General features: G+C 42.4%; 2 protein-coding genes across 4 annotated transcripts in view; both read left to right on the top strand.

Moving 5' to 3' along the window:
* LOC125883794 (butyrophilin subfamily 2 member A2-like) overlaps positions 1 to 13,621 on the top strand; it is a 103,260-nt gene that overhangs the window by 82,523 nt on the left and 7,116 nt on the right. The window contains exon 1 of one of the 3 annotated variants that reach the window (XM_049568375.1): positions 11,785 to 11,924. The exons of the other annotated variants lie outside the window; for them this stretch is intronic. Within the exon in view, the coding sequence (XP_049424332.1) occupies positions 11,846 to 11,924 (79 nt within the window). The 5' untranslated portion in view covers positions 11,785 to 11,845. Of the gene's footprint in view, positions 1 to 11,784; positions 11,925 to 13,621 lie in introns of those variants that run through there. 3 annotated transcript variants of the gene reach the window in all.
* On the top strand, positions 6,021 to 10,569 carry LOC125883789 (uncharacterized). Its single transcript, XM_049568364.1, has 6 exons — positions 6,021 to 6,047; positions 6,267 to 6,302; positions 8,359 to 8,622; positions 8,702 to 8,944; positions 9,020 to 9,214; positions 10,141 to 10,569. The coding sequence occupies exons 3-6, from the start codon at positions 8,391 to 8,393 to the stop codon at positions 10,251 to 10,253; spliced, it is 783 nt and encodes a 260-aa protein (XP_049424321.1). The 5' UTR covers positions 6,021 to 6,047; positions 6,267 to 6,302; positions 8,359 to 8,390; the 3' UTR covers positions 10,254 to 10,569.

Below are 13,621 nucleotides of genomic sequence, written 5' to 3'. Positions count from 1 at the left end.
CACTGACTACTGATACGGCCATTAAAAATCCACAGGTTTTTAACTTAATTTCCTTCAACATAATGGAGGCAAAAAAGGCCCTAAAAGATCTAAATACTGAAAAGCCAGCTAGACCAGATAACTTAGAGCCCCTCTTTTTAAAATTAGCATCTGATATCATAGCTGGCCCATTGTGTCATATTTTGAATTACCTTATCATCAAATGAAATCTCCAAGGAGTGGAAATCTGCTTTTGTTAGCCCTCTACTAAAAGAGGTTGACCCAACCATTTTAAATAACTATAGGCCTATCTCGAAACTTTCTGCTCTGGAAAAAGTGCTGGAATCCCTGGTCAGTGAACAAGAAAAGCTTTATATTGCTACCAACTCTATTCTGTCACCATCTCAGTCCAGTTTTCATAAAAATCATAGCACAACCACTGCTGCCTTGAAGTTTATGAATGATGTTATAGAAGCTCTTAATAACAAGCAATGCTGTTATTCTTTGTTCTTCAATCTCTCAAAAGCTTTTGATACTGTTGACCAGTCCACCTTAACTGAGCATCTTATTTCTATTGGTTTTTCAAATCAAGCAGTTGGGTGGTTTAAATATTATCTTACAGACTGAACCCAGGCTGTTCTCACGGGAGTTCTCAGTCAAATTTTTTGCAAGTGTATAAAGGGGTTCCACAAGGTTCAGTCCTGGGCCCTTTGTTGTTTATCATATATATCAACAGCATCGGAAAAAATATTAAAGATGCAACTTTTCATTTCTATGCTGATGACACTGTCATCTACTGCTCTGCTCCCACTAGGGATGCACCTGTCTGACTTTTTCAGTGCCAATACCGATACCGATGCTGATGCATTACGTATCTGTTGATACCCACTACCGATCCGATGTCATTGTTGATTTAAGAAGCTACAAACCTTAACAAGATGAAGATACTAAAGGCATCGGGTGTGACTACACCTTTCTTTCCTGAGACAAAATATAACAAGACTAAACAAATTAATGCAATGAACCTTTTAGTTGTTACAAAAGTAAACAACTGTGCAACAGCAGCAATAACTTATGCATCAGCATTGAGATTCAAGTAAATTCGGATGCAATCCTCTTAGAAAGAAATACAAATGTTGCAGCCAAAACTGAATTGGGCAAACATAGAACCAGTAATCATACACAGGTGTATATGAGTGTATGAGTATAAACAGACATTAAGTGTTTGAGACCATGCTGCAAGATGAGTATGTTTGCTGATCCTGTGAGTTTACCTATCTCCTTTAACTTTAACTTATATTGGAGTTATGCTATGTAGTGTGTGAATTAAGCCTGATTTATGGTCCTGCGTTAAATCAACAACGTACCGACGTCGTAGGGTACATGGCTATGCAGGAGGCTCGCCGTAGCCCCCGGCGTAGCCTGACGTGCACATCCCAAAAAATGTAACTACACGTCGAGGCGACGCAGACCCAGCACAGACCGAGAGGGCTGTGATTGGTTTGCTTGGTAGCAACGCATTTCTGGTTCCGTATTTCCAGATTGCGCCATCCCCGCCATCGTTAAACATCTTCTGTTGCGATGTAGATGTTGCTGTATTAAGGCCCATTTATGCTCAGCCGGAAGATAAACAAAGAATCAACTAGAGACGACGATAACCATTCAGGAAAGCAACGCAGCCCCCTACCGCTCTGGTGATGAATTGCACTGCGACAAAATGGAGTGACAGAGAAGTTCGAAGGGTTCACGATGGCGTCACAGCAATGATGTAGGTACGTCGTAGGACCATGAATCAGGCTTTAGAGTATGGTGAATGTGCTAGGAAAGGTAGTATCAGCACTGTTTCTAACTGGAGCTCGCATGTACAGAGCCTGGGTTTGGTTGAAGCTGGCAGTGCTGTTTGGGCTGAGAAAGCCATGCGTAAGTAAGGTAAAGGAGGTTATTGGGTTGGTGCAGGGAGCAGTGAGACCTGGCATTAGGGGAGTGTCTCTGGGACACCAGAGATCACTGTCTAGCCTCCTGGAGGTGTCGTGGGACCAACTAGACGAAACACTGGTGAAAGGAGGTTCCCACCCGATGACCCCAAAGACATGTTAGTTATCACTGCTCACTGGTCTGCATAGTTAAGCCTTGCCATGATAGCTTAAAGATTCTGTTTGATTTTTGCAGTTTGATTTTTTCTATAAAAAGAGAATATAACAGTTATAACAAAATAAGACGATGGTGTTATTTCTTTTCTCTTACATCCTTTCCTGCATTCTGAGCTAAAAACTCGTCTATCCCACTGTCCATCTTTATGTTTCTTCTTTAAGCCAGCAGAGGGCAGCACAGTCCTCTGATGTGCAGCTCCTCTTCTGTATGACTCAGTAGGCTGGTTCAGTCTATTGCACTGCCAGAGGGGGGTTTACCCATGAACACAAGATATTGCAAACTGCTGTTGAGCTCCCTTTCGTTCGCTTCATGTTGCTTGTGTTTGCCATTCTCTAATCAACCCTTGTGGCATGCGGCACGCAACTCTCACGGTATGCGGCACGCAACTTTCGCGGCATGCAGCACGCAACTCTTGCGACATGCGGCACACAACTTTCACGGCATGCGGCACACGTGCCGTATGACGTAGCCCGTGTCGTAAAGATTTAAAGGGGAAAGATTAGTCTTACGGATCGGCTGCTTTTACAGATACCCGGTCCAGCTATAATGTTGATATTGCGACTGATATCTGATCCTAATATCGGATCGGTGCATCCCTAGCTCCCACCCCAACAAAGGCTTTTGAAAAGATTCAGCATGCTTTTGACAGAGTACAGGAACAACTTGATCATCTGCAACTTGTTCTAAACGCAGAGAAAACAAAACTCATGTTCTTCACTACCTCTAACATAGCAAGATCAAATCAATCAGAAATGACTGTCACAAAAAAAGGTTACAAATAGAGTTGGTCTCTTCTTTTAAATATTTAGGGTTCTTAATTGATGACCGCTTGTCTTTTAAGGAGCACATTCAGTATGTTGTTAAAAAGCTGAAGCTTTTATTGGGATTTTATTTCAGAAATAAGACTTGTTTCTCTTTTAATGTAAAATGGAAACTGGTGGGCTCAACATTTTACCTGTAATTGACTATAGAGACATCATTTATATGAAGGCACCTGCTCATTCTCTTCTCCTGTTGGACAGTGTGTATCACGGGGCTCTGATATTCATTACGAACTTAAGTTCACTATTAACCTGGAAACGAGGAAGTCACAGTCTCCGCTCGATGGACATTTTAAAACTGGTTGTTCCAAAGATAAAGACGAAATTAGGAAAGAAATCTTTGAGGTTTGCAGCTCCTGATGTTTGGAACAAGCTTCAGTCTGAACTATATTTACACACACTGATTCCTTGGACTGATTTTAAAGACAGAGTGAAATCTAGACTCTAGGCTATCGGTCTGTAAATGTTTAATCTGATTGTGTGAGTGTTTGCTCTGTGTTTGTAAATGCTTTTCTAATTAGTGTAAACTGTAACTATGTGACTGTATCGCTGCTGTCTTGGCCAGGTCTCTCTTGAAAAAGAGATCCCCCATCACAATGGGACTAACCTGGTTAAATAAAGGTTAAACAAAAAATAATAGAAATAAAAATCAAACTTGACAAGAAAATGTGCAGTCCTCCACGGAAGCTCTGCTCTGACACACAAAATATATAGACATGAGAAAGTGCGACCCCCTCTGACAGAAAGATGAAAAGGAAGAAACATTGTGAATATGATATCATTGTGTAAAAATAAAGATATGACCTCTGATGTTTTATATATGAAGAGTGAACTTGCAAAAGCGGATAATGGGAACTGGAGTGAGCTGATCAGCTGATAAAGAATTCTGATAGAGACAGCTCTCATCAATTGATTGTTACCTTTGGGCCATTGTTGATATAAAGACACCACAATGAAAGTGGAGATGCAGTAAGGACAGAACACCACCAGGTGGCAGAGCAGTCTGAACACAAGGTGGTCTGAGTCAGGGGGCCAGGGAGGCAGGTTTGGGCATGGCTATGTCTGTGGTTGGGACTGCAGATGTGGGAGGAGCTGTGGTTGTAGGTCTACCTGTAGACAGAATCCCACCTGGTCAAGTGAATATCTGGATGAATGAACCTCTGAAATCAAGGGTAACAGATGAGCCGTTGAAGAGATGTTTGTCCCATGGTAGCTCTTGGTCATGTGACTTCATCAAACACTTTGAATGTTTGTCTCAGAGGTGTTCAAACCACCATTTCCTCTGTGGAGGTGGGTGCAGCAGCTGTGTGGTTTCTCTCCTGCAGCTGGTCACTTGTGTTAGTTTCTAATGGCAGAGATGAACGTTGTTGATTGTGATGAAGGATATTTCCACCTGTGTGTATTAGTGAGACTGTAGTTGTCATTTCCCTGAAGTTACTGACTGGACTTGACACTTTGTGTCTGTATCTAAAAGGAGTTTATTGTTGTGAACACATGTGGAGCAGCTGTTGTTGAATCCAAAGATCAACACAGTCATTTATGCTCTTGTTGTCCATATCTAATACCACAACAACAAGTGAGCTTACCAGACCTCTGTAGCTCCTCGTTTCTGCTCCAGGCTCCAGGCTACCACTGCATTGTGGGTAATGTAGGCACCAGGTTTTGACAAGGAAGGAGAACGTGTGTAATAAAAAAAAGACCACATCTCTAATTCTGCTGCATCGATCTGATTTTTTTCCATCGTGAGTCCGTCATCGTCACCAGTCACCGTCTCGTACGCTGCTGCCACTGCCAAGGACGAGAGCAGACTGCAGACTATCATTCACTCCACTGGGAAGCTGACTGGCTGCACTCTGCCCTCCCTCCAGGACCTGTTCACCTCCAGGACCCTGAGACCCCTCCAACCCCGGACACAAACCCTCTGAAACCCTCGTCTGTGGTAGGACGCTGCAGTCCATCAGGACCAACAGCTCACAGCATGAGAACAGTTTCTTCCTGTGTGCAGCTGGACTCATGAACAAGGCCTGGGACGACCTCTGACAGACTCTCATCCTGCCCCCACAGACACTACACCTGACTTTACTGCACATCTTTACTGCTCATCTTCTTATTTTCATCTTCATGCTCCAAAACAACAAGGCAGATCCCTTGTATGTTAAAACTTACTCAGCAACAGACCTGATTCTGATTGTTGATGAGTAGTTTGATAGCGTGCAGCTACACTCTGTATGTTCACAGCTCAGTGGGTAAAACACACAGAAGCTTTCACACATGCAGATATAAACCACCTCTGGTCCACTTCCTGTCAACTAAACCGCGGCCACCTACAGGAAGATACAGCCTGTTTGTTTGAACATCATCATCAAGTCAGTATGCTGCTTATTCAACTTTAAATATTAACTGGTCAGGGGTATAAACTAGGGGTAGGGCATGACAAGCTTAGTGCTTCTCCCTATCCCCTTTTTCGGACATATGGACTCTAAAAAATTATTAAAAAAATTGCAGAGATTTCTAAAAAGGGCGTCATGATAGGATTTGTATTTCCTTTTGCATTTTCTTTTTTCTTTTTTTCTCTCTTCATTTATATTTTCAAATGAATGTATTCTGTTTTCTTTGTCCAACATCCGAAAACTAAACTAAACTAAAAAAAAAAACCTAAGTAATTTTGTCATAAATCCAACAGATTAAAATAAACGTCATTAATCTTTGTTGCTTCAACTTTCACCTCCTGCAATCACAACAATGAACACACACACCCAGAGTTGGTGTTAGTGAGGTGTTACTGTCACGTTGTTTTTTACATTGATGTTTCAGTCGCTGCTTAGTTTTAATTTTCATCTCTCTTCACTCCATGTTGAGTGCCTCATTTTAAAACTGAATTAATCTGTTTTATTCTGACTGAACACAGAAATCTAACAGTGTGTGAACAAATAAATGTAATGTTGTGTAGAGATGAAACCACAACACTGCCCACCACAGAGGAAGGAGGGGGCTTTTACATGATGTGACCATGAGCTGATCACACCTCTCATCAACACGTAGATCTCATTTCACCAAGTAACAGGATGGAGGAAACCTCTCTGCTGCTGCTGCTCTGTAAGTATCATCTGTTTATGTTTCTAAAATCATCAAACTGAAAGAAATACAAGAACAAAGAGAAATCTATAGTTCTCATCTGTTTCCTCCTCCTCTCTGTGTTCATCAGTATGTGATACAAAGATCTTTCTGTGTTGCTGCACTCAGGTGTTCGTCAGTTGTGTCGAAGGTCTCGTTGTATCACAGCCTCAAACTAACCTGAGTGTTCTTTGTCTTCAGGTGTGACCTCACTGCTGAGCTGCACAACAAACCAAGGTCAGTAAACTTCTTCTGTCACGTCTCAAACATGGCTGAGTCTCTGTAGACAGAAGATGTAGTGTGAGATTTACAATGTGTCAAAGAGTTATTGTGAGAGTTTAGACTTGTTGATCTGAGAGCAGTTTGTCATATAGAAGTCTGAGGTCTCATTTATTCACAGCTATATTAAAGATGTTCACATTTTGCATTCTGTCTGAAACCAGGGGCGTCACTAGACTTAAGACTGTACTGGGGCACAGCTGGGGCACAGAGACTGCATGCTCGTGTGCAAAGCCCGCTAGCATATATTTTTTTTATCACTTATTTATAATAAAAAAGCTTAAATAGTGCTTTAAAGTATACAATCAGATCAGATTATGTTGTTGACAGGATCTTTGATTAACCACCTGAATGAACTGATGCATTTGGATTACTTGTGCACTTCGAATTTTGACAAACCAGATATTTTTTAGCCATTTTTCTGGTGACAAAACAATATAAGAACCATGATGGTGGGACATTCTGTCACTTCACAGTTGTCCAAAACATGTGGTTTGTGCCAGGCGGACATGTTTACCAGTATTTTTTCATTATTGCAAGAAATTCCATTGACTCATTCACAAGTCAAAAATGTGTTTTATCTGAAAGAAACATGCAATATTTACATCTAAGATCATAGAAAAATAGTCAACCAAGTGCAATGATGTCCTCCAAGATAATAATTGTTTTTCAGTTTCAGTTATATATTGGGGGGACATTTCGGGCATATGGGGGGGGGGCACATGTCCCCCTAAATGTATATGGTGACTACGGCCCTGTCATGCATGCATAGTTAGGCTGCAGTTGTCTGGGTGCGCAAAGGTGAAGTGGCTGGTCTTGTCATACAAAGTTTGATGGAGTGTCAACTGGACAATATGGAGATATTTGCATCTTGAAAGCCGGACTACAAATGTGGATAGACAGGGAGAAACACACGCAAGCCTAAGACGTGGTAAGATACGATATTCCTCACTATATGAAGTGACTGACAACAAGATCTGTATAATGGATTGTAAAGAAATTTGTCAGGTTTTTATTTTGTAGACAATCAATCTGTATTTACAGCATGATGGGATGATAGCACAGTGATGTGTGTGGTATCCCTGGAAAGCTCTGCTCCTGCACTTTCATGTGATATGCGTGGCATTTCTGTGCGACCCTGTGTTCGCGAGTAATCCATCCAAGAGTAATGTGTGTGCAAAGCTGCATGAAAGCTCTGTTATACATCATTTTAGTGTAACTTTATCATTTTTTTCGCTGTAAAAACATTGGATTACCGACAAGTGCTTGGTCTTGTCGGAAAGCTACAGTTCCGCTGTTTCATATGCGTGGCTTCTCGCTATGACGCACGTTCGCGGAGAAAATCCTTAGAGAAGAACATGTGTGAATTTGGACGCACTATGCGTCATTCGGGCCCGTAGCCATGTGCGCACTGTGTATGCTATGTGGAGTTAAACCTCCGAAGTGAATTTTTTACTGGTGAAATTTTTAAACAGTAAAATCTGTCTGGTGACGCCGATGTCTGACCCACACAACACAGGGTGGGTCAAAGAGGCTGAGAGGAGGGACGAGGATGTGATAGTGACAGTGTTCAGTTCTGTTGGAGTCACATCAAACTATAAACCTTAATGTGTGTTTCTTAATCTGGTGGAAGGATTTTTCAGTCAAAGGTGAAACAACAAAAGATATGATGTGTTATAGTTTGATTTGACTCCAACAGAACTGAACACTGAACACTCTCACTGATGTCATCATCTTTCCTTCTTTTATATTTTCCTTGATTATTACCAGGAAGCTGAAAGCTCCTGGAGCAGCTGCTTTTCAGGATGGGGAACTGAAATGGGAAAGGTTGCTGCGTATTAAAGAGTGTCATATAGGTATTGTAATAGGGCAGAAAAATGTTGGCTCAAATGATGAAGGTGTGTTGCTCTCTAATGGCTGCCATTTTGGACCTTCAGGGAGATATCAAATCTGAAATTGAAAATGTAAAGATCATCATTTTATTTTCTATCACATCCCCTCCTCCTCCCTGCAGCCTCTCTGACTGTGAGTCCCAGCAGCTCTCAGATGTTTGAAGGACAGTCTGTCTCTCTGAGCTGTGAGGAGGACGACAGCTCTGCTGGATGGACTCTGAGGAGGAACACAAGCGATGAAACCAGAGCAGAGTGCGGAGCTGACTGGGGAAAACCTGCTGGTTCTGTCTGTAACATCGTCTTCATCGTCCCATGGGACAGTGGAGTTTACTGGTGTGAGTCCAGAGAGGGAGCAACCAGTAAGAGCATCACCATCAGTGTCACTGGTAAGATCAGACTGTGGAGTCAGTGTTGATGAAGCTGTGTGTAAATGGATGAAATGCTGTAGTTTGTCTCTGTGTTGAGGTGGATCAGTGATCCTGCAGAGTCCTGTCCTCCCTGTGATGGAGGGACATGATGTCACTCTGCACTGTAAAACAAAGACGTCCTCCAACCTCCCAGCTGCTTTCTATAAAGATGGCTCCTTCATCAGGACTGAGCCTGCAGGTCACATGACCATCCGCCATGTAACCAGGTCTGATGAAGGCCTCTACAAGTGTGACATCACAGGTCATGGAGAGTCTCCACCCAGCTGGCTCACTGTCACAGGTCAGGAGGTTACCTTTGATTTCAGGAGTTCATTCATCCAGATATTCACCTGACCAGGTGGGATTCTCTCTACAGGTAGACCTACAACCACAGCTCCACCTCTTACATTGACCCTGCCCACATCTGCAGCCCCGCCCACATCTGCAGCCCCGCCCCCTGACTCAGACCACCTCCACCTTGTGTTCAGAGTGCTCTATTACCTGGTGGTGTTCTGTCCTTACTTCACCTCCACTTTCATCATGGTGTCTTTATATCGTCAACGACCCACAGGTATCAATCAATCAATCAATCAATCAATCAATCAATCTCACTGCAACATGAAACAGCTTTTATGGACTCTCAGGACACAGTTTATGACAATGAGGTCATGAGACATATTGCTCAAACTCATGTGAGTTACTTTAAAGTATTAATGTGCAGCTGAGGTAAATCTGATTATATAGTGGCATTTAGTTTGGAAAGCTCTCAGTGGAACCTGCTTAGTGTTGGTGTTTTCTTTTTCATTTAATTCAATATATCTATTCAAATATACATCCACTGCATATTTCTCCCACAAATAGTGGCAGGTCAGTGTAACAGCCCTGGTAGCTAACAGAACAGTGGCAGCTGCTGCAGGATATCAAAGGCAGCTGAGTCTGCCTCCGGAAGTGCTGCTGCTGTTGCTGCTGTTGCTGCTGCCACTATTTGAGCTTGCCCCTGCTGAATGTGGATCTATTTTTGGGTCCTCGATAAGAAAACGTTTGGGAGCCCCTGCTCCACAGCTTCTCATTTTCATACACAAGGTGGACAACATACCATAGCTTGTGTGTTTTCACACAGTATAAATTATATACAAATTAATTCTTAAACACAAACATGGAAAGCTGAGCTTTGTATAAAGGACAATGGAACAAGGTTTAAAACACTGAACTCTAAGCCCAGTGTACCATCTAGTGGACATGAATGCAAATACAGTGTATACCGAATACTATTTCATCCATCTCTCCTCCGATACTGATGAAATGGTTGCATCCAATATTAAACATCTTATTACGTAGGAAATGTTCTTGGTAAAAAGTCATTTTCTGTTGTTTTTAATGAACATTTGACTTTTTCAGAGGAACAAATTTGATTTATTGATACGAACATCAAAATATACATTTAGAGCCATTTGGTGTTTGATCGATCATTTTCTCTCTAACCTGCTCTGACTGTAGGAAATGACCTGCCTGTCTCCATGGTGATAACCCCGCCCACCCAGGTTGAGGAGGGATTGGATGATGAGTATGATGATGTCATCACTGCTGTCACCACGGAGCATCACGTCTGAACTGATGTGAAATGAAGCTAAAATGTTTCAGGTCCTTGGTAGATGAGAAACAGTGGAGGACCCAGAACGCTTCCCTGTGGAACTCCACATGTTGTAGTTTGACTTGTAGATGATGTTGAACTCAGGATCTCTGACTCTCTTTAAACTCTTCCAATCTTCTAATGTGAGCAGCTGTGTGTCAGGTTCAGTGGAGCCTGAGAACTCAGGGTGACTCAGTTAAAGCTGACTCATGATTCAGGCCCCTGGACAGATGTCCTGATGTGTTTACTGTCGACGAACCAGTTGACATGTTTTTGGTCCAAATTAAAGCTGATAGTTGTTCAGATTCTGCTGTGAGTTGTGCCATTGTTCATGATTTTTTCAAGTTTTAAATCTCTTCACATGAAATCAAACAAAATGATGAGCATCTTTTCTCTCTGTGTTTTGTTCTCATGTGATCATGTGGTTTTGTCTGGTGACCTGAGGCCTGTACTATGAAGCAGGTTTTGGAGTTAGGAAGTAACTTCAGGTTTTCAGTGCTACAAACTGGTTCTCTTGGGATAAATTACCAGGGTAACTGATGCTGAACAGCTGACCTGATCACAGCCTTTCAACACCGAGACCTCTGACCTGTCAGATCACTGAAGACAAAAGTTTCCATGAATGGAAGTCCAGAGTCTCAGATATTAAAAGAGGAGTCTATATGCTGTTATAGGTCAGTAGAATAAGTTCATTGATCCAGGGCTCTATTTCCACAAACACACAGACCATTTACACACTAAACACATGATTTTAACTTGTGCAAAGTTTATTTCAGTTACAGTGACAGTGTTGTTAATTTACACTCTGATTCATCACTGCAGCAACATGCAACATGAGACACCTGTGTGATGAGAACTAGGATAAAACTAATCATATTTTATTAGTGAAATAATCCACACAATGTTAATCAGTTCCTGTTATTATAGATGTAACATTTGGGTCAGATCCACGTCATCAGTCATTAACTCCTCTTTACTTCAGCAGTAGAAACAACTGGTGTTACTTTGAAGTGTTCACGTCACATATTCATCATCATCCACCTACATGGCAAATAATATTCTGTACTGGTGGCAAATAAAGCCCACTGATACCTACACATCGTGTAAGCCTAGGCTGACACCACATTTTTGGCCAGGGTCTCCTCTCAGAGAAGCATTGGCAAGATATTCTTGAGCTGCACAACAGGTTTTTCTCAAAGTCAAGAATCCTTTCTTGGGCGGACGCCTCCAGAGGCAAGAGTCCTTCCTGACATTCAGTGAACACACACTGGAACAGACTAACAAGTGTCCCCAGGTGATCATTCATTAACCCTCAGCAGACTGAGGAGGGCTCAGTTACTGTGATCATTTGGCACTCTCTAATGTTGTTGAGCCCTGTTCAACGCTTCACAGAGACAAGTCACGCCTGAAGTAGGAAGACTTTAACTTTCAGTGCTCTTCCTGGGCTGATATCGTGACCTTGAGAAACCCCAGATGTGAGCTCCACCCACTCATGAGACAAAACCAGCCCTCCCAGCTGGTTTCAGCCGGTTCAGTTCAGACACAGGATGAAGGACAAGACACGGACAGAAGATGCAGCAGATCCTCATCCTCCCAGCTCTCATGGCTCCATTCCTGCTCCTGTTGTTCCCTCTGTGTGCAGCAGCTTCTGGTAAATATCAGCTTTTATTATGAAGAGATTCATGGAGATATTATTTCTGACCTGAGTAATCAAACAATGTCTTGTTCTAGGAAATGAAATTTGACCTTGTTTTTTTAAGTGTGTAGATATATATATATATATCTACACCACATATACAGTACAGGCCAAAAGTTTGGACACACCTTCTCATTTAATGCGTTTTCTTTATTTTCATGACTATTTACATTGTAGATTCTCACTGAAGGCATCAAAACTATGAATGAACACATGTGGAGTTATGTACTTAACAAAAAAAGGTGAAATAACTGAAAACATGTTTTATATTCTAGTTTCTTCAAAATAGCCACCCTTTGCTCTGATTACTGCTTTGCACACTCTTGGCATTCTCTCCATGAGCTTCAAGAGGTAGTCACCTGAAATGGTTTCCACTTCACAGGTGTGCCTTATCAGGGTTAATTAGTGGAATTTCTTGCTTTATCAATGGGGTTGGGACCATCACTTGTGTTGTGCAGAAGTCAGGTTAATACACAGCCGACAGCCCTATTGGACAACTGTTAAAATTCATATTATGGCAAGAACCAATCAGCTAACTAAAGAAAAACGAGTGGCCATCATTACTTTAAGAAATGAAGGTCAGTCAGTCCGGAAAATTGCAAAAACTTTAAATGTGTCCCCAAGTGGAGTCGCAAAAACCATCAAGCGCTACAACGAAACTGGCACACATGAGGACCGACCCAGGAAAGGAAGACCAAGAGTCACCTCTGCTTCTGAGGATAAGTTCATCCGAGTCACCAGCCTCAGAAATGGCAAGTTCACAGCAGCTCAGATCAGAGACCAGATAAATGCCACACAGAGTTCTAGCAGCAGACCCATCTCTAGAACAACTGTTAAGAGGAGACTGCGCGAATCAGGCCTTCATGGTCAAATAGCTGCTAGGAAACCACTGCTAAGGAGAGGCAACAAGTAGAGATTTGTTTGGGCCAAGAAACACAAGGAATGGACATTAGACCAGTGGAAATCTGTGCTTTGGTCTGATGAGTCCAAATTTGAGATCTTTGGTTCCAACTGCCGTGTCTTTGTGAGACGCAGAAAAGGTGAACGGATGGATTCCACATGCCTGGTTCCCACTGTGAAGCATGGAGGAGGAGGTGTGATGGTGTGGGGGTGTTTTGCTGGTGACACTGTTGGGGATTTATTCAAAATTGAATGCACACTGAACCAGCATGGCTACCACAGCATCCTGCAGCGACATGCCATCCCATCCGGTTTGCGTTTAGTTGGACGATCATTTATTTTTCAACAGGACAATGACCCCAAACACACCTCCAGGCTGTGTAAGGGCTATTTGACCAAGAAGGAGAGTGATGGAGTGCTGCGGCAGATGACCTGGCCTCCACAGTCACCGGACCTGAACCCATTCGAGATGGTTTGGGGTGAGCTGGACCGCAGAGTGAAGGCAAAGGGGCCAACAAGTGCTAAACACCTCTGGGAACTCCTTCAAGACTGTTGGAAAACCATTTCAGGTGACTACCTCTTGAAGTTCATCGAGAGAATGCCAAGAGTGTGCAAAGCAGTAATCAGAGCAAAGGGTGGCTATTTTGAAGAAACTAGAATATAAAACATGTTTTCAGTTATTTCACCTTTTTTTGTTAAGTACATAACTCCACATGTGTTCATTCATAGTTTTGATGCCTTCAGTGAGAATC

Source organism: Epinephelus fuscoguttatus, linkage group LG23 (genome assembly GCF_011397635.1).
Source record: "Epinephelus fuscoguttatus linkage group LG23, E.fuscoguttatus.final_Chr_v1".
Taxonomy (NCBI): Eukaryota; Metazoa; Chordata; class Actinopteri; order Perciformes; family Serranidae; genus Epinephelus; species Epinephelus fuscoguttatus.
The sequence above is the reverse complement of the archived record's forward strand: the minus strand, read 5'-3'. Positions and strand labels throughout refer to the sequence as shown.